This window comes from Pelodiscus sinensis, chromosome 17 (genome assembly GCF_052426305.1).
Source record: "Pelodiscus sinensis isolate ZL-2025 chromosome 17, ASM5242630v1, whole genome shotgun sequence".
NCBI lineage: Eukaryota > Metazoa > Chordata > Testudines > Trionychidae > Pelodiscus > Pelodiscus sinensis.
This window is the reverse complement of record NC_143068.1, coordinates 13,910,583-13,938,501: the sequence shown is the minus strand read 5'-3', so window position 1 is coordinate 13,938,501 and position 27,919 is coordinate 13,910,583. Positions and strand designations below refer to the sequence as shown.

General features: G+C 44.4%; 1 protein-coding gene across 1 annotated transcript in view; it reads left to right on the top strand.

The window, feature by feature from the left end:
* PHACTR3 (phosphatase and actin regulator 3) overlaps nt 1-27,919 on the top strand; it is a 207,490-nt gene that overhangs the window by 107,204 nt on the left and 72,367 nt on the right. Inside the window, exons 2-4 of the mRNA XM_075901114.2 lie at nt 11,912-12,073; nt 17,209-17,286; nt 23,883-24,062. Coding sequence (XP_075757229.2) covers nt 11,912-12,073; nt 17,209-17,286; nt 23,883-24,062 — 420 coding nt within the window. The remainder of the gene's footprint in view (nt 1-11,911; nt 12,074-17,208; nt 17,287-23,882; nt 24,063-27,919) is intronic.

Sequence of the window (27,919 nt, the reverse complement as noted above, 5' to 3'; positions counted from 1 at the left end):
TGCATAGATTTGTTCAGGCATGACTCCTCTTATTAATGGAAGTTACCTAAATGCCCAATATGATGAGAAGCTCTAGACCCCTTGGCCATCGCGTCAACTCCACAGGGTCACTTCCCTGTGGCCACTTTGAATATTCACAACTGTACTGTCCAAGGCTCTTACAGCTCTTCTCTGCAGCAAGGCTGGCATAAATCAGCTCTGGTTCCCAATGTGCTTAACAGCCATCCAGACACCACACTGTGAATTACAGCAGTCGCTGTAATCAGCAGTCTGGGCATCAAACTATAGGCTCTCTGGCTCAGCCAAAAAAAAAAAATCCAAAAATGAAGAGCCAACCTGCTTAGCCCAGACACTCTCACAACATAGTTAACGCCTGAGACAACAGAATCTACAGGAAGTTCATGTTGAGAAATAGCCAGTCGTCATTCTCTCAAATGGGACAGGCTCTTCAAGCAGAACAGCTGATCTCTCACCAGGAAATCCCACCACATTGGGGACTGGCAGGAATAAGAGTTGATTTGCTTCAACCCCAGCCAGCAAGATTTTAAGTGAGAAAGGTAATAAGACAAAGGGACTGGGTCAGCACTCACCTCACACGTGCATTCACCTCAGGATCGGCGCTTATCTCACATGCGCATTCCCGTTTGGCTCCTGCACTCTGTCCATCTTAAAAGCCTACATAGTCCTCCCACCGAGTCACACAGCCTCATGTGCAGTACAAGCCTTTTTCACTGCTACCAGGGGCCCATCCTGGTGCTCTCTGTAGAGTATCTCTCAATTTGATGCCGCTCCCTCAGTTTGTTGCCTCCCTCTAAACCAGAGTGGTGACTTCAAGGCTTCCCTCCTGGAGACAATTCCTTTGCCCTTCACTCAGGGCTTTATCCTTCAAGTCCATCAGTCTCTCAACAGCTCTCCACTGGGAGCTGTCCCTGGATCTGCCAGCCAGTCACCCCAACCTTCTTCCCTCCAGGTCTGGGCTGCAACTGAGCTGAGAAGCTTCCTGTAGCTCCTCTTTTAGTCTCTTCCTGGCTCCTGGTTGGCTCATTCCTCCACAGCCACTCTAGCCTCCCGTAACCTACTCTATTGTATCTGATTTGCAGAGATGCTGAGACCTCCCTAAATCTAACTGAAGTCAAAGGGAATTGCAGGCCCTCAACACCTGGAATATTAGGTCTCAGCAGTTCTCTCTTTATTCAGCTAACATAATTGTCTGCTCTGATCTCTTCATTAGAAACTTTTTCCTTCAAAATGGTTTTCTCCTCTTTTGCCTGCTTTATTCTGTGATACCACGTGTCCCTTCATAATACCTTCCATGGCTTCAGGTTGAAATGTCCCAGATATTAGACAGCTGCTCCTGATGATGAGGGGAGGGATAGCTCAGTGGTTTGAGCATTAGCCTGCTAAACCCAGATTGTGAATTCAATCCTTGCAGAGGGGATTTGGGGCAAAAATTTGTCGCAAATGGTACTTGGTCCTGCTATGAAGGCAGGGGACTGGACTTGATGATCTTCAAGGTCTGCTCTAGGAGATAGGCAATCTCCATTAACTTTAATTTAGATGTAGAAGGGGCTGGTTGATTAACAGAGTTTCAGTCTCTACTGTATTTAACTGTTCATTTTTGCACCTTCCTCTAAAGCATTTGGAACAGGCCATTGGCCTGAGATGCTCATTGGGCTAATTTAGTCTCTTTTCCAGGGGTATAGCTAGACTGCGGGGGGGGGGGGGGGGAGGTTGGGATACCAAAGGTATCCCAAAAAACTCTGCTGCGTCCAGAGAACGTGTTTGCTCTACTGCCTTTTTTTTTTTTCGGAAGAACAAACGCGCTCTTTCACAAGCCCCTATATTCCTTGTTCTACGAGGAAGAAGGAGGTTTCCGAAAGAGGGGTTTTTCCTGAGATTTGGCCCAGTCTAGAAGGGCCAAATGTCAGAAAAACCTCTTCCGACAAAAGAATCGGAAAAAGGTACTCAAAATGAGGAGCGCGTTTTGCATACCTTTTTCTGATAAAAACTTATAGTCAAGCCATACTCTAAGCAAGTATGGTCACTATTTACCACACATATAAAGGATAAATGACAATGCAAGGGCTGAACGTTTGCTGGTGGGATAATCACCAAACTGTCAAAGTAGCAACTGTGTTCATTTCTAACCATTCCTGGTGATGGGTTGGGGTGCCTGCATTAACAGAGTTCTGAAAATCCAGTCATACCAGCCTTCTCCAGTCCATGATTCTGGTGCAAGTGAATCATTTCCAAAATCCAGAAGCACCATTGTTGGGACCATTACCTCTGGGAGTGGTGCCAAAGGCCCATGTGCTGGCCAAAAGGGAAACTGCCATATATCTCTAGGTGGAGAGGTACAGGTTTGACTGGCCTGTCTACTTGTGACTGGTCTGGAACAGCAACCAGTCCTAACTATGTTGAATCCCTTTTATGGCCTAACCTTGTTTTGACATGCCCTTGGGTAAAGGTTTTCTCATGTCTGTTCGCACTGGAAACGCAACTGCTCTTCACACTGTTGCGCATGGTCTCCTTTCCTAGTTATGAGAGTCTGATTTGACTTCCAGATGTTTACATTTCCTGTGCATCTTTTACATAATCGTGTGAGCCAGCCCCAGGCAATCAAACTCAAAAAAAAGAGAAATAACCACGTTACGTTACACACAATTAAAATATTAACTCTGGATCAAAAAATGCACCGCATGTTTCGGGAAGTAGCTGGAGAGTTGGCAAGCCTGGGTGGGCAGTTTGCTGGCTGCAGGATCTAAGTGGTATTTAGGTGTGCCTGCTACTTTAATAGTCGCTGTGGGAATGGCCTACATTCTATGAAGTTGTCTTCTTAACTCCCAAATAGCCAACCCTCCCCTCTCACTCAAAAGAATTTGAGCAGAGATGAAGAGCTCTGAAGGATCTCATGTGGTTGCCAGGAAGACAATTCCCTTGATATGTATGATGTCAGGACATCTGTCTGACCCGGTTTCCATTTTTATTTTTCTCCATCTCACTTGGACAGTGCAAAATCTGAGACCCTCCGATAGTAAGCAAATATAATTAGACCAGTGTCCTTAGAACCGGGGTCAGCAACCTATGGCTCAATATGGAACCAAATATAGCTCTTTTGTCCTTCCCAAAATACATGCAACTTTTTAAATTAAAATGGCAACTCTGGGCTATATGGTGGTTGCCCTCACGTTGGCAGCAGCTCCAGAGCAAGCTGCCCACCCTGGCAGTAGCTGACCAGCTGCTCCCAGAGTGCATGGACAGACTTGAACCTGCAACCCCAGGCTCTGGGGCCTTATCCATTAGGCCACTGGAGAACTCACTCCACTTTCCTACCTTCAGCTGTTGGTGGCAGCAGTCTAGCTCTGGCACACAGCCAGGGCAGGCAGCATGGTGGCTGCCCCTCCCCTAGGGAAACTGGTGGTGGTGGCTACTCCCGGGATTGGGATGAGGGAGAACTTGAACCTGCAACCCCAGGGGCTGAGACCTTATCAATTAGGCCACTGGAGGACCCACCACATCTCTAGCTGCTCTCTTATCTGCTGTACCATCACCCCCCACAGCCCTAGCCCTCTGTCCATCCTACACCTGAACCCCCTGCCCTGAGCCCCTCATATCCCCCAACCCAGACTCCTGCACCCCCACATCCCCTTACAATATTAAGTTGTATATTTTCAGTCATGTAAATGGGCACTCTTATATGGCTCTTTGTTGACCACTTATTCTGAATTTTGATGTAGTTTGGCTCTTTAGTTTGATAAGGCTGCCAACCTCTGCCTTAGGACCATAGGTGCCTTGTTGCAAATATTTATATCAATCAATCTAGAAGACACACCAAAGTTTGCAGTGGAGAATTGGTCTTAACCACCTTAAAATTAGTCTTCCCTTTCCAGCCTTCATCCTCTGTGTCCCTATTTCAGGGAGTTTTAACTTAAATTGATGGACTGAAACGTGAGTCCCCCCAAAAAATTCTTTATTGAGTCACCATTCCACATGCTTATTTCTTCGAATTATTCTTCTAAACGTGAATTAACTGAAATTCACCCCACATGCTGAGCTAAGAACCAGGCATTAAGACACAGTTATCAAGTCAGTGCACTTTGGAGACTTCAGTGTTGTAGAGTGGGCCTCATTACCCCATTCAAGCTTTATGCTTTGTCAAATATAAAATATTCCTTCTTTTCCTTCTTTATTACACCCACCTTGTGCATCTTCATTAGAGGAATGTAAGTGGGGTCTGAGCAATGGAACTGTTCCTTCTGACTACCATTAATTAAAAAACCCAAGAGTGACTGGCAAGAGTACCGGTAATTAGGGACATTGCAAACAACATTGGGGGAACACCACCATCTGCACAAGTTCTAATAGCTATGGATGCCCCTTTCTGACTTTCTTTGTAACCTCAGCCATAGGCTTTGAAGAAGATCCTTGAGCACTTAGAAAACATTGCAAGAGCTGCACAGAATTTGGGGTGAGGTGTATTTGCTAGGCTTGCCTTGATTACCTGGTTTCAGACAAAGATGCTACAGTGATGTTATGTTAGAGGTGGTCAATGAACCATGTGAGTAATGTTTAAACTATTTTGCAGAAGCCTAAATCCTGAGCGAAATGCGGTGGGGTCAGCAACCTGCCAAAGAGTAGTTTAAAATCATCTGGCTCATCTGATCTCTGCTTACATGCTTGAAAAACTCCCAGGATGATGGGAATTGCTCAGGCAGAGGTGGAGAAGACTGTAGGCAAGCATAGGGATAGTTTGTTGGAGTTTGCCCTGACCCCCACAGTAGCTTTCGTACAAGGATAGAGGATCCTGGTTTGCTGCTTTAGGAATGGGAGAGGCTAATTTTGCAAATGTTCACATTCCCAATACAATGGCTGTCATGAGGAAGGGCCAAATACCATTTTCTACTGCATCTGTTTCAGCTTTAAAAATCCTCATAATAGCAGATCCACTTTGTGCCATTTTCCATTATCATTGCAGTCTCTCTCATAAGGAGCAGTCGTAATTCCTCACAGTTTCATGTTCATCACACTTCTGATTTTCAAGTGTGTAACCAGCGAGGGAGGGGAACCCCAGACCATGAGATTCCTGCATTCTAGTGCTAGTTAAAATGTTGCCATGCTGCAGTCCCCTTCAGGTACCATACCTCGTTACTGTTTCCTGATCTTAACTTCGCATATATTCCTAGATTGCAATTCACAAAGTCTGTCTTGTGTAGATAACAGTCTGTCAAAGGCCAGGATACATTATGCTTCTGAACACAAGGGGTGCATTTATGCTGCACCCGTAGCTCAAAATAAACTATGCAATTTCAGCTACACAAATTACACAACTTATTTCGAGTGTATTTCGAAATAGCTTATTTCAAAATGTCCCTTCATCCTTGTGGAATTGGATTTACAGGGATGTCAGAATAATAAGCCCGTTATTTCAAAAGCTATTTCAAAATAATGGGCATGTTTAAAAGATACAGAATAGCTATTTTGGGATACTGGAAGTATCTCAAAATAGCATTACTGTATAGATGCAGACATGGTGAAAATACTCTTTTCTCAAATGTTCCAGTGCACTCAAATGCTCCATGCATCCAGGACTAATTCACGTTATGTGCCAAGGGCAAAATAGGTTTGGTCATCAGTTTTAAAAATGTGAATCTTCATTTTGCTCGTGTCAGTTTCAGACATGGATCAACGTGAATAAAATGAATGATATGTATCCATCATCTCTCGTCCTTTCCTGGGTAACAAATCTCATGTTCAATGCAAGGCAAGAGAAAAATTGTATTTTGGAGTCAATGGAGACTTGCTGATTAGCTTAAAGAGCTTCTGATCAGACCCATAGATTTCATCCCTTAAAGTCACAAAGTGCTCTGGAAAATATATAACAACCAATAGGAGGACTATGGAGTGCCACAATGAGATAGAAAAGAAAGAAATGTAGTCAAGGACAATGGAGCAAATTTCAGCTCTTGTGAAATCTTGAGACTTATAGAATCATAGAAATGTAGGGCTGGAAGAGACCCTGAGACATTACCTGGTCCAGCTTCCCACATGTACCTTTCACATGGGGGTATGACTCACAGGTGTGACTCACACATCTTCTGGGTGGGCTGCACAGTCCCATCTAGTGGCATTGAGAGCACTTACAGAGATAATAATGAGTCTGCTCTACCACCTTTGCTAAAAGCCACATAGGCTTTTAGTTGATGAATTAGAGGCTCATGCTCTAAGCTCCAGAGGTCCCAAGTTCAGTTCTGCCCACAGATATTGTATATTGGCATTACATGCACATACCTGATCAAGTTAATATACTAAAAATATTCATGTAGTTAGGGTAGCCTGGGCAGCAGGTAAATAGTTGAGCAACCAGGCTGAGCTTCTGCCCATGCTATTCCAGAGCTAGTGTGGCTGTTTGTCCAATTCCAGTGATAGGAATTCCCACACCTCCTTTGGTAATGTATTCCAGTATTTAACTCCTGAATAGTTACAAACGTTTTTCCTAATAGCTAACCACGTCTCCTTTGTTGCAGATCAAGACACTTACTGTGTGGAGTGAATGTGGAGAACAATTGATCATTATCCTCTTTGTAACAATCCTTAACATAGCTGAAGTCTTCTTTTCTCAAGGATTCATTACTCTAAGGCCTTGTCTATACCAACCCCCACCATCAATCTAATCTATGTGATTTTAGATACGCTATGTGCATAGCTGAAGTTGACGTACTTACCACAGTGACTTGTAGGCAGTAAGATCAGTGGGGGCTGCCCTTCTGGCAATGCTGGCTACTCTTCTTGTCCTGGTGGAGTACCTGTGTTGACAAGAGAGTGCTCAGAGATCAATTTATCACAGCTAAGCAGATACAATAAATCACCAGACAGTCGGTGGGTCAATTGCTGCATTGTCTATCCCCAGTTTAGTGGAGACAAGCCCGTAGAGCAGTGGCGCTCAAACTTTTTGGTTCATGGCCCTCCTCGACCAATGCAAACCTTTCCATGGACCACCAGCCAACCACTCATATGACAAAATGCCTTTGCTTATCTCTAAATACCTTAAATGCTAAATTATTCATATTAGGCTATTTGCACTATAACATAAGGAGAAGTATATAACTGCTAAGAAAGGAAATATTACTCAAAATCAAAATAATTCAACGGATTAAGCACTTTAACTTTACCATATTAGTTTACCAAACTTGATTTTAAATCAAATAAAATATTAATTTATATCCAAAACAAAACATTTCAACATTGTCTTTATTTATGGCAGCGGTAGGAAAACTTTTTTGGCTGAGTGGCCATTGAGCCACAGAAAAATTAGTTGGGAACCACTGAGGAGTTAAAGGCAAAAAAACCCAAACCCTAACCCTCACTGATGTGTCCCCCAAACTTATTCTCCAGGCCCTCCAGCCCCATAGGGGGTGGGGAATTGGGGTCAAGGAGGATCAAGATTCAGGACTTCCCACAGGCCAGATTAATTCTTCTGGGGTTCCAGAGTTAGTAGATTTTATGAGCCACCCTAGGCTCTGGGGCCAAAAATGAGGGGTTCAGTGTGCAGGAGGGGGTTGCCAGGGAGTGGGATAGGGATGGGGGCTGCAGGAGGGAGTGAGGAGGTGAGGTCTGGCTAAGAGGGAGGGTGCAGGAGCAGGTTGGGGGTTGTGGAGCAGACCAGGAGGAAGGGCGCAGGAGCAAGAGAAGGTACAGCAGTGGGCTGGGAATGGCGGGGTCTTGGGGAGAGATAAGGGAGCTTAGCTGGCTTTGCACCCCTCGCTGCTCGCAGGCACTGTGTCCCAGGCACCACCTCCCACTGCTCTCATTGACTGCAATTCTAGCCAATGGAAGCAGCGGGAAAACCTCCAGGCATCGTGTCCATGTGCCATAGTTCTCTCAGTTGGGGGGGAGGGGCAGTGGCAGTGTGTGGAGCTGCTTCCTCCCTCAAGAGCCAAATCCTACACCAAGGCTTGGGGTTTTCTCCCCCCACACCCAGCAAGAAGCTGGCACTGGTACTCTAACCACTGCCTTAGAGTGATCACAAAAGTGGTAGCCCATATTTTCCCCAATGAAGAAGAAGGAAATAAGAGCTCAACATCTCAAGATGTGAGACATTCCAGAGTGGAATAGAAAAAAATCCTGTGATTTATTAGAAATATTTCATTTGCTTCTGGTTTGCTGGATGAATAAGGGTGTTCATTCAATGCAGTGGGAAACTGGATAACTCCTGAATACTGAGGACGATGGATAACTCCTGAATACTGAGGACGATGAGAAAGCTTCTGTCAAGTAGCTTTTTAATGTTGTCTTTTCTCCTGAAATTACCTGCCATTGCAATTTCAGTCGGTGATGCAACTATATTTAAGGTGGCATGGATCATGCTCAAAGAACATGACTCCAGAGTAGTTGGCGATTCCCCTTGTGAGACTTTTGGGTCAAATAGTGGAATGAGTTAGCATTATATCTCCTCAACCTCCCTTAATGCTGTTGAATAAGTTGTGCCCATACTCATGAAGCAGTTCTGAGAGTTTTATCTGTTTCTTTATTTCTTTGTGCTTATACAATGTCACAGAAGAAAAAGTGTCTTTACATTCTTTGTTCAGTTCTGCTAACTAATGTGACAAAGTATTTGACTTTTCTCTGTTTAACAGTTCATCTGCAATACCAATATTTAATTCCAATATTTTCAAAATTAAACAAAAAGGAAGAATGAATTCTTATCCTTATTGTGTTTAATATTTTTATTCTAAAATGTCATGCTTTTTTTTGGAAATCCGGACTTTCACACTGAGATTTATGAATTTACACCTTGTCAACTTCTTTTTAAAACTCTAGCATTAAAATACCATATTTAATTTTTTGTTCTGCAGTATCCACAAAATAAATTATTGTTATTTTATTATTCCAGAGACTAATGGCTTAGAAATGTTCATATGCTCATTGCTCCACACAGCTCATTTAAATTGTAATGGATTGTCCCACAAGATATGCAAATTGTCTTATAATTTGCACTCTCATGACATGGCGGGATGACTGATAGACACATCGCTCTTGGGAATTAGTATATTGGAGTCCAAATACGCATCTCAACAACATCATCAATATCCTTATTTATGCTGCTGTGCTATCTTTCATGGTAATGGCTGGCAGAAGCCTGTCATCATTCAGTCTTTATTGTTCCATGCGAAGCTTGGCTATAAACAAAATGAACAGTCATGTGAAGACAAAATATTGAAAATGTCTGAAACTGTTGCCCACCCAAAGCGTTATCTGTGTACTCATGTGGTTTTGCTGCGTGAAATGCCTTAGAATTTTCCTATCTCCCCCATCTTCCTTAAGGACTATGTCGGTGTAATAGCTGTTAGCAGAGCAGCCAATATGTGGGGGAGAGGTAGTTGATTTGGGGTCCCACCCTTTAAAAGGGTCCAAGGCTCCAGACTGCCACCGCTGCTACCATGGCAGCATCAGCACCAGCCCCTTAAACTGCCGCCGGAGCCCTGTGCAGCATGGTCTGAGTGGGGCTGAGGGCTGGCTGGGGAGGCTAACCTCTAGTACCACTTCTGCCCGAGGCCCTGCCTCTTCCAGGGGCCTGGAGGCAAGTCCCACTTACATTGCTCAAGCCCTGGTAAAGGCTGTCACCAGCCCTAACTATTAGTGGTTTTGCTTAAATGCCACATACCAAACAAGGTATCTTCATATGTAAAAATCGGAGGCAGTTAATACAAATAGAAGTGTCCCATAGTAGTTACGTGATGAGAGTTCATTTTCAGGATAATATCTTATTAATTATCATTATTGATTTGCATTAGCGTAGCATATAGGAGCCCCACTCATGGGTCAGGACCCCACTATGCTAAGCACTGTACCAACGCAGACCACAAAGACAGTCTGAGTCTGTGGTTTGAGCACAGAATTAGGCATCAGGAAGTCCCAGGCTCCTCCCAGCTCTGTCGCTGATTTACACTCTGATTTTCAGCAAGCCTCTTAGAGCTGAATTTTCAAAAGTGACCAGCGATTTTAGGTGCTTAATATGAGACCACGTGGACCCAATTCACACAAAAGTGCTAAGTATCCAGTGTGCCTGCTGAAATCATTAGGAGCTGCAGTTGCTCAGCACCTCTGAAAGTCAGTCCCAAAGTGTCTCATGACGAAAACTCAGTGGTTACCAGTGTTCCCTATAAGCTGACCACCTGGGTAGCCACCCAAGAAAGATTCAAATGCTGCCCAGCTGATTAGCAAAGCACCCACAGTGCCCACAGCTGGCAGCATGTGTTTCTACTGGTAGTGCACATCCAAATATACTTGGGTGCACATAACAAAATTTATTCCACACATGGATGGGAAAAAAAATTAGACAAATCATTGGTTTATAAATGCCTGTTTTAACCTCTCTGGGCCTCATTTTCCAGACTGATAGAATGGAACTAATACTTATCTACCACACAGGAGTGGTGTAAATTCATCATTTTTTATAAACCACTTTAAAGCTGGAAATAGCTGTGTGTTAAGTACTGTTGGAGCTGTTATTTTTACAGTCTACTGACTTTGGGTACTTATGTGGCCCCCATTACACTAGCATTTGAGCATCTCACTCTCTCTAATATACTTATTCCACACAATACCCCATGTGAGGTGGAGAAATGCTATCAGCCCCATGGATAACCAGCACAGTGAGAAAGTGACTTGCCCAAGTTCACACTGGAAACATGTGGCAGAGCAAGCAACTGAACATCTGTCTCGTGTTACACGCAAGTGTCCCACCCCTTGGGCCATCCCTTATAAACTCTGCCTGTGACTAACAATTCTTGTGGGTTATAACACATGGCTCTTTCCTTTCACTTCCTTTCACTAGGGTCAGAATCTAGGGAAGAAAGTGGTCTCCCAGGTCAAACATAGCATTTATAGCCACAGCCTCCCCCTTTCAGGCTATGTCTGGACTGCAGGCTTCTTTCAGAAGAAGCAACTTCTTTAGAAAGCAAGCATCTACGCAGCAAAAGCGCAATGAAAAAACAATGTGCTTTTTCGAAAGATGGCGTCCACATTGATTGGACGCTATCTCACATTTAAACTGTGATTACTGTGGATGGAGTGACACCTGTGCTTTTTCCAGGAGACCTCTTCTTTCAAAAAAACTCCCTCTTCCATGTCCACACACGCCTTTTTCTGAAAAAGATTTTTTGGAAAAAGGCTTCTTCCTGGTAGAAAGAGGTTTACTGCTGTCGGAAAAACCCCTCCAGTCTTTTGACTTGCCGTTGAAAGAACACAATAGCAGTGTGGACATAATTATAGTTTTTCTGGAAAAAGGTCCATTTTGCTGGAAAAACTCTTCAGAGTAGACATATCCTCACACAGGGCCACATGCTTCCAGTGCTTCTGTTGGCGTAAGCCTGGCAGAGGAACCTCTCATGGAGGAAGCAGGAAATATGTGGAGGAAAGGGGCGATACAAGGTCAACACCTCCCTTAGGCTGGGGTAGGGCTGTAGAGAATCATTCCAAACAGCATCAAGACCTTACCAGAGCAGACTGGGGATGCACAAACGAAGCATCTCTTGTCCACTGGAATTCAAACTCTGTGCGGCGGAGATGGGCTGCAATAGAGTCCTTCAGATATCGGGTACTAGAAGCCAGTGATGACAGGTGTGATATAAAGCCAAGAAAGGTTCCCGCCCCTCAACCCCCCACCACAGTATAAAAAGCTATAGTTGCACACATCTCCCTGCTCAGCATGAGTGGATCTGGTGCACATACTTCAAAGACGACAATGACTCAATTTCCCTTGTTTGCACTACATTGTTTGGTGACTAAACTGAATGCTTTTAGCTAAAATAAGTCTATATTCCTCCATCCCCTCCCTTATTAGGCCTCTGCTGAAACACTTGCCTCTTATTTTTTGTAAACCAGCAAGCTTTGTTCTGTTTTTGCCTCTCAGATGAGATGGAGCAGCCCCCTGCAATGCATTCTGAATATCTGGTCTCAGGGATTAGAACGCCGCCTGTGAGAAGGAACAGCAAGCTGGCAACACTGGGCAGGATCTTCAAACCATGGAAGTGGAGGAAAAAGAAAAATGAGAAACTAAAGCAAACATCAGCAGGTAGGGGGACCTCAATGGCTTGATTCGGTGCCAGGCAAAGTCCAGCCTGGGAAGAAAAAGGAGCAAAATTTGCTGAAATAGGGCCGGGGAATCCTAAATGGAATTGTAAGAATCTGGCCAGGCATAAATTCAGATATTTTAAGGTCAGAAGGAACCATTATGATTTGACCTCTTGACCACAGACTTTCAAAGACCAGGATTTCTCTCAGTTCAGTCAGCAAAGAACAAAATCCAAAACTTGATTGATCAGGCCGTCTGCTGCCTTATCTCCCCTCTTCTGCCCTTCATTGAGCTTTGTAAGGGTTGAAGACACTGCAGCATTAGCAGGGGCTGCCGATTTAAAGGCTGGACTGGTACCTTAAATTGACTAGTAAGATATGGATAGTGCCATTGAAGTCAGAGGGCCCCGTGTGTAGTAAAGTGTTACTGAAAATGAGTGAGGGTATCAAAATCTGGTCCTTTCAGTAAAGCCCAGTACAGAAGGGATTTCATTACTATTCCTTCCAATCTCCCTAAAACCCCCAGGAAGGCTAAGAGAATGTTCCATGACTGCTTGGAATTAGCCCTTCATCAGATGTATCTCTGTGTAGTTACTAGCTGATGGGATCTACAATGCACCCTAACTCAAACTAAGATAAGCAATTTGAGCAATGCAAATTGTGCCTCTTATTTCAATGCGATTTCGAAATAGCTTATTTCATCATTTGGCACTGTCCACACAGCACTGGATTTTTAAATAAAGCGATATTCCAAAATGTCCCTTACTCCTCGTAGAATGAGGTTTACAGGAACATCGGAATAGCAAGCCCAAAATAATGGGCTTTCTGTGAAGATGTGGGATAGCTATTTCGGGATACTCCAGTATCCTGAAATAGCATAGCAGTGTAGATGTACCCTTAGGCTACAGCTACACTGTAGCCTTCTTCCGGAAAAGCTTATGCAAATGAAATGCGGCATGGAATATCGCAGCACTTCATTTGCATAATTAATTAGCAGCCACTTTTGCGCAAGAGGCTTTTGTGCAAAAAGGAGCTGTGTAGACGGCTCCTTTTTGCACAAAACCCGCCTCTTGCACAAGAGCCGCTCTTCCTGAAAAAATGAGGAAGAACAGCTCTTGCTCAAGAGGGGTTCTTTGCGCAAAAAGGAGCAGTCTACACAGCAAAATCCTCCGGCGCAAAAGCGGCTGCTAATTAATTATGCAAATGAAGAGCGGCGATATTCCACGCTGCGCTTCATTTCATAAGCTTTTCCAGAAGAAGGCTACAGAGTAGCCGTAGCCTCAGTGACCTTTGTGAAATAAGTCATTGGCATCAATACAAGTCTCTGTTGGATCCTTAGGATGGGTTTCTATCCTAAAATAAAGCCACAACTTTATATCTGATCCTGGGTCAGCACCTGGCAGAGAGGTGATGGAGTGACATGAGTTGAAATACTTCCAAGGGAGAAATTCACCAGCTCAGGGTTAATGCGTATCAGAGAGACTCTCTGGCTTATGCTGACTGCTACAGCCATATGGTGGTGCTTCTCTGGCCCCTTGCATTCAGAATTCAATGATACAAACAAGAAGATGAGGCTGACTACTGGGAACATGAATTAAGTCAAATAAGTGACTTTAAGAAAAAAATATTAAAATGCATCAGCTAACAACTCTGAGTAATATCACAGAACCCACTCTGCTTCCTATAGTTTAGTGACCTCTCTCTAAGTGTCACGTCTAAAAGGTAACCTCGCACCACATAATTGAGGTTTCTAGCAGTGATTTTTTTCAGTTTTCTAACTATGCATTTTGGTACATGTATATTGTGTTTAAATTTATTTTTAAATTCTTGGTTTTGGACAGGGAATTCATCTACACATAGCATATTATGCTACCCTGTTAGTCACCTGTGACAGATATAATAGATAATGAATGTTATGATAAAAAGAGAAAACACTGTTATCCTGTTTCAGCCAAAGCAGGACTCAAGTGTCTTTGGACTCAAAACACCCAGGCTACGTCTAGACTGGCATGATTTTCCGCAATACTTTTAACGGAAAAGTTTTTCCGTTAAAATCATTTGCGGAAAAGAGCGTCTAGATTGGCACGAAACAAAATACAGGACTATGTAGCACTTTAAAGACTAACAAGATGGTTTATTAGATGATGAGCTTTCGTGGGCCAGACCCACTTCCTCAGATCAAATAATGGAAGAAAATAGTCACAACCATATATACCAAAGGATACAATTTTAAAAAAAAATTGTATCCTTTGGTATATATGGTTGTGACTATTTTCTTCCATTATTTGATCTGAGGAAGTGGGTCTGGCCCACGAAAGCTCATCATCTAATAAACCATCTTGTTAGTCTTTAAAGTGCTACATAGTCCTGTATTTTGTTTCAGCTACACCAGACTAACACGGCTACATCTCTATCACTATTCTAGATTGGCACGGACTCTTTTCCACAAAAAGTGCTTTTGCAGAAAAGCATCTGTGCCAATCTAGACGTGGTTTTGCGCAAGAAAGCCCCAATCGCCATTTTCACGATCAGGGCTTTTTTGTGCAAAACAATACTGCATTGTCTACACTGGCCCTCTTGCGCAAAAGCATTTGCGCAAGAGAGCTTTTGCCCGAATGGGTGCAGCATAGCATTTCCACAAGAACACTGACAATCTTACATGAGATCGTCAGTGTTCTTGCGGAAATTCAAGCGGCCAGTGTAGACAGCTGGCAAGTTTTTCTAGTCTAGACGCAGCCCTGTAGTTTATTTTCAATGGGACATAGAAATGAATCCGAGCAATTCTTAGATGTATCAAGTCAGTGAGTTCAGTGGCAGTCAAACTACTACTGGGTGTTTTCTTTGTGACATGCAAACTTAAATGAAGTTTATAGTCAGCATTTCACTCCTAATGGAGTTTCCCTGCCTGACACACATCTCCATGAATTATTCTGCCTTTTGGGAGGGAGGGGAAGGGTCATGCTGACATTATGGAATATGACAAGAGAGAGCTATTCTGACCAGTAGAGCTGTGACTCAACAAGAACGTTCTGCAGAATGTAAACATGCCTTCTGAAAGTGTCAGCCACTGTGCTGAAGATGTATCCAGCAGATCACAGCGTGAGGGGGTGTGTCCGCGAATCTCAGAAGATACCCCCAGAGTACCACACTCAGAAACAAGAGTCATTTGTCCTTCCATGAGATTTTTAAGAGGTGACTTCTTATGCCAATACATGGACTGATACAAACCAATTGGGCAGACGTACCCTGTGGGAATCATGTAAGAAGGAATACACTTTGCAAGGTGGCGCCATACTTGCTACTGCAGCATCCATAGTACAGTACCATGTGTTCTGCATCCCTGCTTCATGGAAGGAATAACTGCTGTAGCCCAGGATCTACTTTTCAGGCCTTTGACTTATCCCCTGAAATCTCCACTTTAAGACACAGGGAGCCTATTCTCTGGGAAGCATAAATCCTTGCAGTGAAATGTTGCGCACCCTGTGTATAGACTCCCAGCATCCCGCTTCCCTCCCTGTGCAAAGCAGAACCATTCCAATTCCATCACATGAAGGCCCAACTTTTGCAGAAGAGATGAATGCAGAGCTTACCCCTGGACATCGAGACTTGTGTGCCATTAAGAGAGAGGTCACAGGGATGTTGCCACTATTCTCAACAGTAGCTCCATTTCTCTCATGGTTTGATAACTCACATAATTCCTTTTCTAGATTTAAATCACATTCACTCTTCTCACACTTGGTAAATTTCTCCGATACACAGAAGGGATTGATACACAGCAGGAAAGATGGTTAGAGATGTAGGAAAAAGGAAGAAAGAGACTAGAAACCCATTTTTCCATTCTGTGACTAGAAATAGCTGTTGATTTAATAGACAAATTGCTAAGCAAGGGGGGCACACAAAGGCCTCAGCCATGTGGATGAAGATCAGTTGGGTGCAATAATATATTTAACCAATAGTACAAAATACATAGCTCAAAAAAGGCACAAATTGGCTGGTGGATGGAGCAGGAACACCTGGCAGGGATCATAGAATCATAGAATCATAGAACTGGAAGAGACCTCAGAAGGTCATCAAGTCCAGCCCCCTGCTCTAGGCAGGACCAATTCCAACTAAATCAACCCGGCCAGGGCTTTGTCAAGCCGAGACTTAAACACCTCTAGGGATGGAGACTCCACTATTTCCCTAGGCAACCCATTCCAGTGCTTCACCACCCTCGTAGGCTATGTCTAGACTGCAAGCCTCTTTCAAAAGAGAGCGTCTAGACTGCACGTTGAACTTTCGAAAAAGCGGCTTGCTTTTTCGAAAGAAAGCATCCAGTGAGTCTACATTCAAGAACGCCTTCTTTCGAAAGAGGAACTTTCGAAAGAAGGTGTTCTTCCTCGTAAATTGAGGTTTACTTCCGTCGAAAGAAAAGCCGCGTTCTTTCGATTTAATTTCGAAAGAACGCGGCTTGAGTCTGGAAGCAGGTGAAGTTTTTTCGAAAAAAGGCTACTTTTTTCGAAAAAACCCCTGAGTCTGGACACAGCCCTAGTGAAATAGTTTTTCTTAATATCCAACCTGGACCTCTCCCAACACAACTTGAGACCATTGCTCCTTGTTCTGCCATCTGTCACTACTGAGAACAGCCTCTCTCCATCCTCTTTGGATGATTCTATTGTCTTCATCCTGCACATCAGTCAGACACATTCACCTTTTTTTCCCTACTGCTTTATACAGGGAGGTCTGGACCCAAACCTGAACATTTTCCGAACTTGGGGAAAGTTTAGGTTGAAGTTTAGGTTTAGGCACCTAAGTGTGTAATGGGTCCACTCAAAGACCATGGCTGGAACAGCTTTGGATTTTGGATCTAGATATAAAGACGACTACTCAGACTTGTGGAAGCTTTGATCTTTTCAGCCTGCTGAACCTTGACTCGCATTACTGCCTCTGCTCTGGCAGTGAAAACATGCTGAACTGGACAGTCAGTCAAAATCCACACTTGTTCCTTAGCCTTCAAATGTGTGGCCACTGGCCCACTGCGTTTGAGCCTACAGAATATTCGCCGGGGGCAGGTTTCATACAGAATTATCCTATGTGTCTACTGTACTTCCATCCACTGATTGCTCTGATTTTGTGTTATGCTATCACTTTCTGCAGTGTTAGAGAAGAAGATTACGGCAAGGCAAGGTCGGGATGAACTCATTAAGAAAGGTCTCCTGGAAATGATGGAACAAGGCAAGTAAAACCTGTCTTCGTTTTTTCTTGTTGCCCTTTGCATAAGGGTTGGACACATTTGACTGCAAGAAATAATAAACACCCAGAGCCGGGGGGGAGAAGGAGGGAGAAAACAAAAGTGACCAGATTGAACAATCATTGAATCAGTTTTATACCTTGTGTCATTCAACATATCCAGTGTTATTCATGGTGTAACTCCATCTTGGGGGCCATTCCACTGTTTGGGGATTTAAACAAGACAGGAATTCAACTATGCTTTGTGCAATTGCTGTAAGCCCTTCTCAGGCCTGCCAACGGGAGGGGGGAGGAAAAGAGGGCAGTTGCTTCAGCCCCTCTAAATCATCGCGGAAGCACTGCTCGGCATGCGCTGCATGGTTCTAAGGGCTGGTGGGGCCAGCGCAGTGGTCCAGGCAATGCTGAGGGCTGGCTGCACTGGCTCTATCCTATTTGTCCGAAGCCCCACCTCTTCTGTCTGAAGCCCTGCCCCTTCTGGGGTGCAGAGCCACTGCCCACCTTGTTTGGGGGCCTGCAGAAGCTGTTAGCGCCCCCGGCCTTTCTACTCAGATTGCCAAGAACCTCAGTGAAGCTTCTATGGATATGAACTCAGCTGTTCAGAAGTATTCAGGAATGAAGCTCACAAGGACAATCCATGAATGCAGAGCTCTCAGAATTATATTCATGCACATTTTCCATTGCCTTTCTGGTAAACCAAGTTTAGTACAAAGGGTATTATCATTCTATCAGTGCTTTGAAGAGGGAAGCATTTAGTACTGTTATTTTTAAAAGCTTACCTCAATACAAAACAAGTGTGAATCAATGACTGAATGCAAGTTGCTAACTTGCCATACATACACATTGTGATTCCGTATGTTACTTGTCTACCCCTTGAGGTTCCCGGGGCCCTATGGGGAAGTAAGAATAGGACCTCTGTACCCTTCCAAGCAGGTCATAAGAGGCGACTAAGGAGGATTGCGCATGGGGCTGGCAACCCCATCCTGTAAAAATAAACATATGCTACAATAATATCAACAATTTCAATTTGAATAGCAAGCCAGTCTTCCTTGTCTAAAAAAGGCCCTCAAAGAGGGATTATGATGCGGGGCAGCCAAACCTGAAAAGATACTGACCTGCCGATTCCCCTTCTTTCAGCAAGACAGGGGAAAAGGGGAAGAGAAAGGCCAAAGAATAGTTGGAGAAGAGACCTGGATGTGAATTTGAGGAAAATGGGCAAAAGCTGGAGAGAATTAGAAAAGGTGGCACAAGACAGAGAGGCATGGAAAGAAATTGTTGATGGCCTCTGCTCCCATAGGAGCAAAGAGGAAAAAGATATTACTTGTCTAAGCCCCGCCCCACCCAGATAGATTTAGGGGAGGTCAACAGTAGAGGGCAATGTCAACCTAAGGTACGCAACTCCAGCTACGTGAATAGCTCAGTTGGAGTACCTTACATCGAGTGACTGCAGAGTCTTCTCTGTGGGGGCGGGGGGGAAGAGAGACTCTCCCATCAACTTCCCTTTATGTTTCTTATGCTGGTGGAGTACTGGAGTTATCAAGAGCATGTTCAGCTAGTAAAGACCTTCTAAATCGACCCCCCAGGGGACTGATCGCTGCAGTGCCAATCTCCTGGTAAGTGTAGACCTGCCCTAGATGAACAAAGGAGATCCATTCCTGAGAGCATTTCACATTCTGCTAGGTCTGGCATGTTCCCAACATCACAGATCCAACTGCTGACAGTCATATTTTTAAGATGGGGTTTAAAAAAACCTCTTTCCCCATTGAGGCTGAGAACTTTGTAACAGATGGTGTTATGAGGGAAGAGAGGCCTACTGAGTCAGTCCAATTGGAGAGGTGGAATATTTTATTGGAACGAATAGGAGCAATAATTACACTGCCTCATTTAAAACAAAATCCCAAGTCTATAAATAACCCTCATAATGACACTTCATGAGGCTGTGATGGAGAGTAACTGAAAACAAAAGTGAGCATTTTAACCAGAGAAACCTGTCATAACAGCAGTCGAGGTATATGTATGTCTCTTATAAAAGCTATAAAACAACCACGTGACCTGCTCCTTTTATTTCAAAATAGAAGTTTTTCATAATTTTGGCTATTAAAGACTGAACTCTTTTGTCAGTCTGTAACTCTTTTTTCTCAGTGTTTGGTCTGGTAGCATATTGGTACTACTAGATAGTTAAATCTAAGTCTGAGGGCTTCTATGCATGGCAGGGTAAGGTGCTTTTAGCACTGTGACTTCTAAAGTACACTCACATATTGCACATTAACTGTTCCATGTAGACTCCACCGGTGTGCCCAAAAGGTTCCCTCGTGTGCTTTCATGTAGTACGGTGTGCATTTGTATAGGACATGAAAATGTAGCAGCAGGATTTACACTGACCAACTAACCTGCAACACATTAGTGTGCTTCTAAAATTACACTCCTGTGCAGTGCATTACCTCACCACATAGTGAAGCCCCAAGGAATTCTGCTAGAATTGTGTGTCTGTGTGCATGTGTACTGTGTACACACGTGTACAGGAGTATCCCCACTGTAAATTGCTCCAGTATACATCTGTTATGCACTAAAGTTGTCGATGTTTGTAGGAATTGTTATATTATATGCTCTCCCATTCCCTGCTCTTAAGTCATGCGCAAAAAAAATGGTGCAAATGAAAGTCAGCCATAGAAAACAAATTCCCCACTTTAAGTTGTTTTGTTGTAAGTCCAAGTTTTTTGGAGTGTAGACAGATAGAGAAAGGGAGGGAGGGAGAGGGAGGGGGAGAGAGAGAGACAGAGAGAGAGAGACAGAGAGTGTTCTCTGGATTTGTCTACATGGTTTTCATTGATCTCTGAATTTGAAGACCTGGGAGAGTCTTTAAGAGAGCATTTTCAAGAGAGCAGTCCGGACAAGTGATGTAGAGCACATCAAAGCCAATAGCAGTAGGTCTGGATCTGTTTTTCACTTATCACAGAGAGCTGGATGAATAGGGGCTATGCATTAAAATAATTTTAACCAAAGCAAATACATTTAATAAACAGCTTTCAAAGGGAATAGTGTTTTAAAAAGATCACTTGGAAATGGACTGGCTGGGTATTCTTCCCCTCCCCCTTTCTTGTGTTATAGTTACATGGTGCTTATAAACCATCAAGCAAATTTACAATGCCATTCTGTTGTCTAGACGGAAGAGTGTGAGTTATGGGCAACTGAGGACCATATAATATGCTCCATGTTATTTCCTTCCAACACAATGGATGTTTTGAATCTCAAAGGCTATTTTATGGCTTTATTAACATATGTAGTTTATTAACTGCTGTTAAAAATTGCTCAGAATCTCGTTTAATAACTGATTAGAAGCCTACTCAGACGACGATCATGCTGTGGCAGTTGCATCCTAATCTTTTCTTTTTATGGACAATCACCGCAATAAACTGCAATTGTCAGAGCAGCAGCATTGTGCTAAGCACACCGCTGTAAATCTCTAAATCCCTGGTTTCTCTTTGGGACTCTGCTCTCCTGCTGCAGACCTGGGGAGGGATTCACAAAGGTATTTAGGTGACTACCACCCTATACCAGTACCTGCCCAGTAAAATAATCCAGACAGAAAGAGATGGAGATCAAGACAGAATCCTAGTAACCCTCCCTCACATCTTGATAGCTGCAGCGACACACTCCCTCAGTACAGTGTGCCCCTCTGCTATTGTGCACTACACCACGCTGCAGAAACATGAACAATTCTTAACAGGGTCCTTTTGCCTGGCTCTGGATAAGGTCTGAAGCAGGAGCTGCTTCATTTCAAGGAAAGTTCCTCTCCTCTGACTTCTTAGCTATGTGAGCGGGTGGTAAGTTATCACCTCTCTCCTTCTCAAAGTGCAGCTTACTCTCCTGTTTCCTCCCTGACCACCCATGCACCTGTCCTGAACTTCTGTCCACACACAAGACCCGCTTACGCTGAGAGGAGAGTAGCCAGCAAGTAGCCCCTCCTCATTCCTGTCCCACAGCTGCTGCCAAAATGTGAGCAGGCCTCACTCTCCTTTCCTTCCTTTGTGTGGCTGAGTAAAAGCTAAGGGCAATGTACCCTAAGTTGGCACTAGTAGGTGCTACTGGAAATTATGCAGTGGCTTTCATTAGCCATGCACTGCTGTCTCCTCTTAACTCTGCCCGACCTGTGTCTCTTCTGAGGATTTCCTTCACCACTTTAGGGCAGGGGTTCCCAACCTTTTTTATATCGCAGACTGGCAACCCATTCACAAATTTTTGGCTGACCAGTAACCTTTTATTTGCATATTAATTATGCAAATAATAAATATGCAAATAAAATGTTACCTGTCAGCCTAGCCCCTTGCTCCCTAGTGCCTAACCCTATAACCCTTTGACCCCCCCACCCCTGTTCTCTTTCACCCCACCCCATCCTGGCACTCCTCAAAGCCAGGCTGCCACCTCTAGGGAGCGTGGCCATTACTGCCAGGCAGGTAGTGGGAGTGGCTGTTGGCATCATGCACGCTACATCCTCTTTGCACCCCCTCCCTCCTCAAGTGTGTCTCACACCCCCATGGGTGGGGGGGAGGAGTGCGGAGCCCCAGCTGGATTGCCACCTTACCTACATGGGAGGAGGAAGGGAGGCGCCTCCTGTTCTACCTCCTCCTGCTGCCATCTCAAACCCAGCACCACCACTGGGCAAAACCGGTCACATGGGCAGGGGGAGCAGCCATCGGCGGCGTGCACCCCCACCCTCCCCAAGCACGTCTCACACCTCTATGGGTAGAGACGGGGATGATGGGGGGGGAGTGTGGAGCCCCTGCGCCAGGCAAAATCAGCTGCCACGGCTGCTGGTGCTGAGCTGCCACAAACAGGTGGCTTGAGCTCCAGCCGCTACCGCAGCCCGGCAGCTAGTGGTTCATGGACCAGCACTGGTCCATGGACTGCTGCTTAAGAGGCTGGGGATTGCACATCTCTCTCAGGACTGCTTGGGCAGCAGGAGCAAGTTCATGATAAGGTTTGTTCCTTGATTGCTCTGCATTGTGGTGGGTTCAGTACTCCAACACGGAAGAGCATTGCTCCTACCTGAGATAACTTTCTGCAGTATTTCTGATGGTGTATTTCTCTAGAGATTGCCTCACCTGTGGGAGACAAAGTTACCCTCTCCCTCCTTCCCCTTCCCACCTCCCCACTCAAAACATCTTTTCTACAGGGTCGTATCACCCCTGCAAATCAATGCACTTGCATCCAGTTCCTGCCACATTGCTACAGTGATCACCTCTGAACAGGAACTTTGTAATTCATAGTCCTAGAAGGCCATCGATGGGGCTGTCTTCTGATTATTTCATGAGTCATTACAGGTTTCCTCGACTGTGATTGAAAGATGCTAACATTCTTTCTCAGTATCTATTGTAGCGCAGCATTTGGTGGCTTGCCAAAGAGGCAGCTCTCTTCTGGAGAGCACAGGGCACTTACAAAAGCAGAGCCACTCATTCTGCACCTTGGAAACACTGTGTGGAGTTTTCCCTGTGTTGTTTTTAGCTGCGAAGCATCGGCTTGATCAAATGTAAAATGTTTTATAGTACTGAAAGAAAAGCTCCTTCTTACAGAGAGGGCAGACAGCTGTTCATGTGCCAGTGATTATGTATAGGCTGGCTTCACCATCAGCTGGAACACAGGCAATGAACTCTCCCTCCCCCGCGCCTTGTATCATAGCAACTGTGCTACTGCAGGGGCTATTTTAAGAACAGTAACTTTTCACCAAACGTGATTATGAGGCAGATTGGATGATCTCAGCCTATAAAAATATAGCGTGAGCTCTGCAAAGGAGCAGTAACATACCCTGTAAATGGTCTCGATATTAAAAACATAAAAAGTGGTAGCAGGGGGTGGGACTTGATGCCCTCCTGAGGTCTTTTCCAAACCAATGATTCTAATGTTAACTTCTTTACATCACCGTTTAAGAAATTTGCAATGAAATCATTAGGAGGGGAAGACAGCCTTGTCATGAACTTCTAATGAGGAGTATCTAGGACTGGGAAATGTAATACACACACATCATTGGAGAGAGCTGGCCCAAGTTGAAAGCAATTGCTTGATTTGCAGTGGTGGTGGTGAGCCTGTAATTGCTGAGAGACCATCAGGGAAGACAGCTTAGTTTGTATTCCCACGAACAAATACTGCCAGGGTTGGAAAACACTTAAGAAGCTAAAAAGGTGTCAGAATGATTACAGCTAATGGGAGCATTGGCAGTGTACCTCATCCTTCAGTGGGAGAGTGCCAGAATCTGGCCCTATGTTGAGAGAGGTTTGGCTTTTGGTTGTGCCCAAACATTTAAGCCAACATTTTACAAGTTGGGCATATAAAACAGTGCCTCTCTAAATGCACATGGTGGCACCCAAATATCAGTGGCCTGATCTTCAGGGGTGCTGAGCACCTGCTGATGTCGGTGGGAGCTGAGGGCAGTCAGCACCTCTGGAAATGGCTTGTGCTGCCAAAGAGAGCTCTTGCAAAGAACTTCGCCTGTGATAGGCTATCAGTGCATACGCTAACATGAGAATGGCAGGCTGATTTCACTCTTACAGCTGATGGCTTAATCAAGATTAAATGATGTGGTGTTTTAGATGCTGGAGGCAAAGCATGTGCTGCTGACGGTGCCACCAGGTCGATGCAGAGTGAGCCTTCATCCCCCGTATGCCAGGCTCTTACCTCAGAAGAGATGCAGCAGGAAAGTACAGCCGCAGCAACAAATGCAACCTCACTTTGCGAGGAGTTGCACTCAGAGGAGCTGAAAGACGACACAGGTATCGGATCTATAATGATACATTGCTTCTGTTGTGATTCCATACAATACATCTAATTGTAACCTTTCTGCCACATGGAGCCAGCAGCAGCCAGGGCTGGGTTCAATATCTAGGGCTTCCTCTCCAGCCATCCAACAGAGAACTGACTTGAGCCCCGACTAAGTAACCTGGAAAATTCACACACCACCCCTCGGTACCTCTGAGAGGCAATACCTCTCCACTCGCAAGCATGGAGTCTGAATGTAGAAAAGAACCTTTTCAAAAAAGGAAGGGAAGTAACTTGGCATTAATCTGGGAAACAACCACAAACATGGTTCATAAATCTAAACTATGAATAAAAGTTTAGATTTATGCGTAGTATCCTTTTCTTCTCGGGTTCTTATGCCCAGCAATCCAAACGTCCTCTTCACATGCCCACCCCTTCTCTGCATCCCACTCACAGATGCTGCCTGGGTCAGGGCAGACCCAGAGTTTAGAGGGGCATCTGCAGAATTCACCTCCCATCCTGGGTGGGGGCAGTAAAGAGGCATCGAACTCACTCCTGGTACTCGCTCACCATTCACCTGCTCACTGCTGCCGCCCTGCTGGCTGCTTGTCACAGCTCTCTACTGGTCACTTGTCACATTGCATCACTCTGGTGCCGCCTTGCTGGCCTCTCATTGCATCTTTCCACCACCACCATCCTGGCTCTCAGTCACTATCTGCTGCCATCGACCTCTTGGCTATGACATCTGTCCATCAGTCTCAAATAATTTCAGCTGCCAGTGATTTCACTCTTAACAAGCAGGATAGAAGAAACACAAACTCCAACACAATTAACACAAGAAAAGAGGCTCTTAGTGATGAGTGATACCTATTTACCTCTGTTCTTCGAACAGTGGAGGGGGGGGAGAGAAGGGGAGGATGTGGGAAGGGAACAGGCTAACCAGTCCAGGCAAGGAAAGATAAGCAGCCCCCTGACCAGAATGATCTTCCCTCATCCCCCCTCCCCCCTTTCACAGAGCTCTGAATGCCAACCCCTTGCTTAGCATGGTTCTTTCTGCTAACTGTGAGCCCTCTCCTTTAGAATAATTTAGCACAGTGTTGTTTTTCTATACTCCCACAAAATTACAAACCCTGGTAATCATATTTCAGCTATCCCCGCCTTTAATACAAGCATAGCTGATCCTGGGTCACAAATAATGTTAATTACAATGAGCAAAATACCATTCCATCTGCTGAATATCTGATGCATCTAAGCAAAGCAGGAGCAAACTATATTTACACAGATACACCCAAAGTCTCTCCCCCATTCCAAGTTCCTTGAAAGGCAGGGGTGAGGAATCTAAGGCCCCGGGGGCAGGATGTGCCCTTTGGCTTACCTGGATCCAGCACCTGAGGCTCAGAGCCCCCCAGCATTGGGGAGCCCATAGGGCTAGAGCACACAAAATCTAGTAGCTTGGGCTCCACTAGGCTCTGATGTGGGAGGCAAATGTGGAAAGTGTCTTTCTCCTTCTCAGTTGGGGGCCACGTCAGTGAGGATTTTTTTCTTCTCGCTTGTGAAGAAAAACTGATTTTTCTGTGGACCAGTGGCCCCCAACCCCAAAATGGTTCCCAACCCCTCCTGTAAGGGAAGCATTCCTTTGGATCCTGCTTTCACAATGAATTGGTGCATCAAGAGAATCAGGCGCTGTGTTCAGCTCAGACCCCTTCAGACCAGATTACCAATCAGTCAGTACTTGAAGAACAGTGATTTCTGAGACCTCCATTTTGCTGAGGGACACACAAAGCCAGGAGTATTGGGAATGAGCTGCACACATAAGAAACTGCTTTGACACTATGCCATACTGGCTGCATGTAGGGGATGGGTAGCAGTACACTGACTTGTGGATAGTATGTCTACACTGCAGAGTTTTTCTGGAAAAATTACACTTATGTCCACACTGCTATTGCGTTCTTTCGACAGAAAGTCAAAAGAACGGAGGGTTTTTTCCAACAGCGTAAACCTCTTTCTACCAGAAAGAAGCCTTTTCTAAAAAAGCTTTTTCGGAAAAAGGTGTATGTGGATGCAGAAGAGAGGTGTAAGCTTTTTCGGAAAAAGGTGTATGTGGATGTGTTTTTTCGAAAGAAGAGGCCTCCAAGAAAAAGCACAGTGGCCACAGTAATCACAACTGAAATGTGAGATAGCATCCACATTGATTGGATGCTATCTTTTGAAAAAGCAGATTGCTTTTTTGTGGCGCTTTTGCTGTGTAGATGCTCTGTTTCGAAAAAAGTTTTTCTGGAAGATCTCTTCTGGAAAAGCTTCTTCCGAAAGAAGCTTGCCGTCTAAGTGTAGCTTAAGAGACACACGCATTTATATTGTCACTCCAACTTGGCTCAGGGGACAATATTTACAGGATATTTCAATTACTAAAATGAGCAGGCCTGTGTCAGTAGGACAGATAAACACAGGCTAAGTTCCCTTCATCTGAACACCCATACATTTTGACCTAACTTGAAATACAGAACCAGGATTTGGACCTGGTTAAGTCTGCTTTGCACTGTTCTGATAGTGAAAAACTGATGTAACGCTTACCTAAATGGCCAGCTGAGGATACCTTTTGTGGTAGGAATCTTTTATTGGCATAATTCTGCCTGAATGCTGACATTTCTTAAATGTCGGGTGTGTGACTTTTCCAATGTAATGTTCTTTTAACATAGTGCTTTGTGTACAGTTTCACAGTCTTTTATTAAAAACAAAATGAAAAAAAACCACAGAAATTTCATCCTGTGCCACTATAACAACTCAGGGTGTTAGAATCTTTAGAGCCAACATGCGGATTTCGGTCACTTGAGCTAAGGGAGTAACTGGAGCAGGAGACGGTCATCTCTCTATGTGGCTCAATCACCAGACAGAGACAAGATGCACATTTTGCCTGTGGATTGCACTCTTAGCTGTTGACAGGAGAAGAACGTTGATACTCAGAAATTCTATGTTCTCTTCTGGTGCTGAGGGGAGTGGTTACAGGCCCTTTTGCTTTTGTCTGGTACAGGCTGCCCCAGTCTCTACACCCTCCCTTGGATCATTGCCCCAATCCCTCCTCTGTCCCCTTTTCTCAGTCCCTCACCTTTACCTCACTGCAACTCTAAATACAACTCCACCCCCTTACATCTCCTTATTAATTAGATCAGAATTTGATTTATTTCTTTTTCTCCGAAGAGTTTTCCATTTCTGTGTTGTATACGTTCCCCGCTGTGTTTCAGTTTCTGGTCTATTCTCCAGGACCATTGCTATTTTGTCCCCATTTTGTGTTTTTCATTATGTATCCAATTTTTCCTCTGGCGCTTGTGGTAATTCCTGCCGTGAGGGCCAGGGACTGGACTCGATGACCTCTCGAGCTCTCTTCCAGTTCTAGTGTTCTAAGATTCTATGATTCCACTTCCTCCTGAATTGTTTCCATCCAGAGAAAATAATTGGTCTCTCCTCTGGTGTTTCATTGCTTCTACTACTCACCTACAGTAGACCACAGATGAGTGTTGTATTATTGCATCAACTCATTCCTTTTAACCAAGCTTATCTTCTCTATTTCTACATGATGTGTTATTTCATAACAAATGGTTCCCAAACAGATTTCTTACACATAGAGCATCTAATTCTTTCTAAATCTAGTTATTTCATCCTTTTGTATATCTTACAATGAAAACTAAACAAATGAAACACTCAAAAAACTCTAGCCCTGCATATAGTTGGCTCTCTGTTGTTCTCATTCCCATTTCTCTATGCTGGTACAATACCTAGATTTAAGATAGTCAAGTCTTGCTATTGCTTGGCTGCTTGATTCCTAGCTAACAAGGAACCCAACCAGGATCCTTGATCTAAGAGTTCCTCTGTTTCT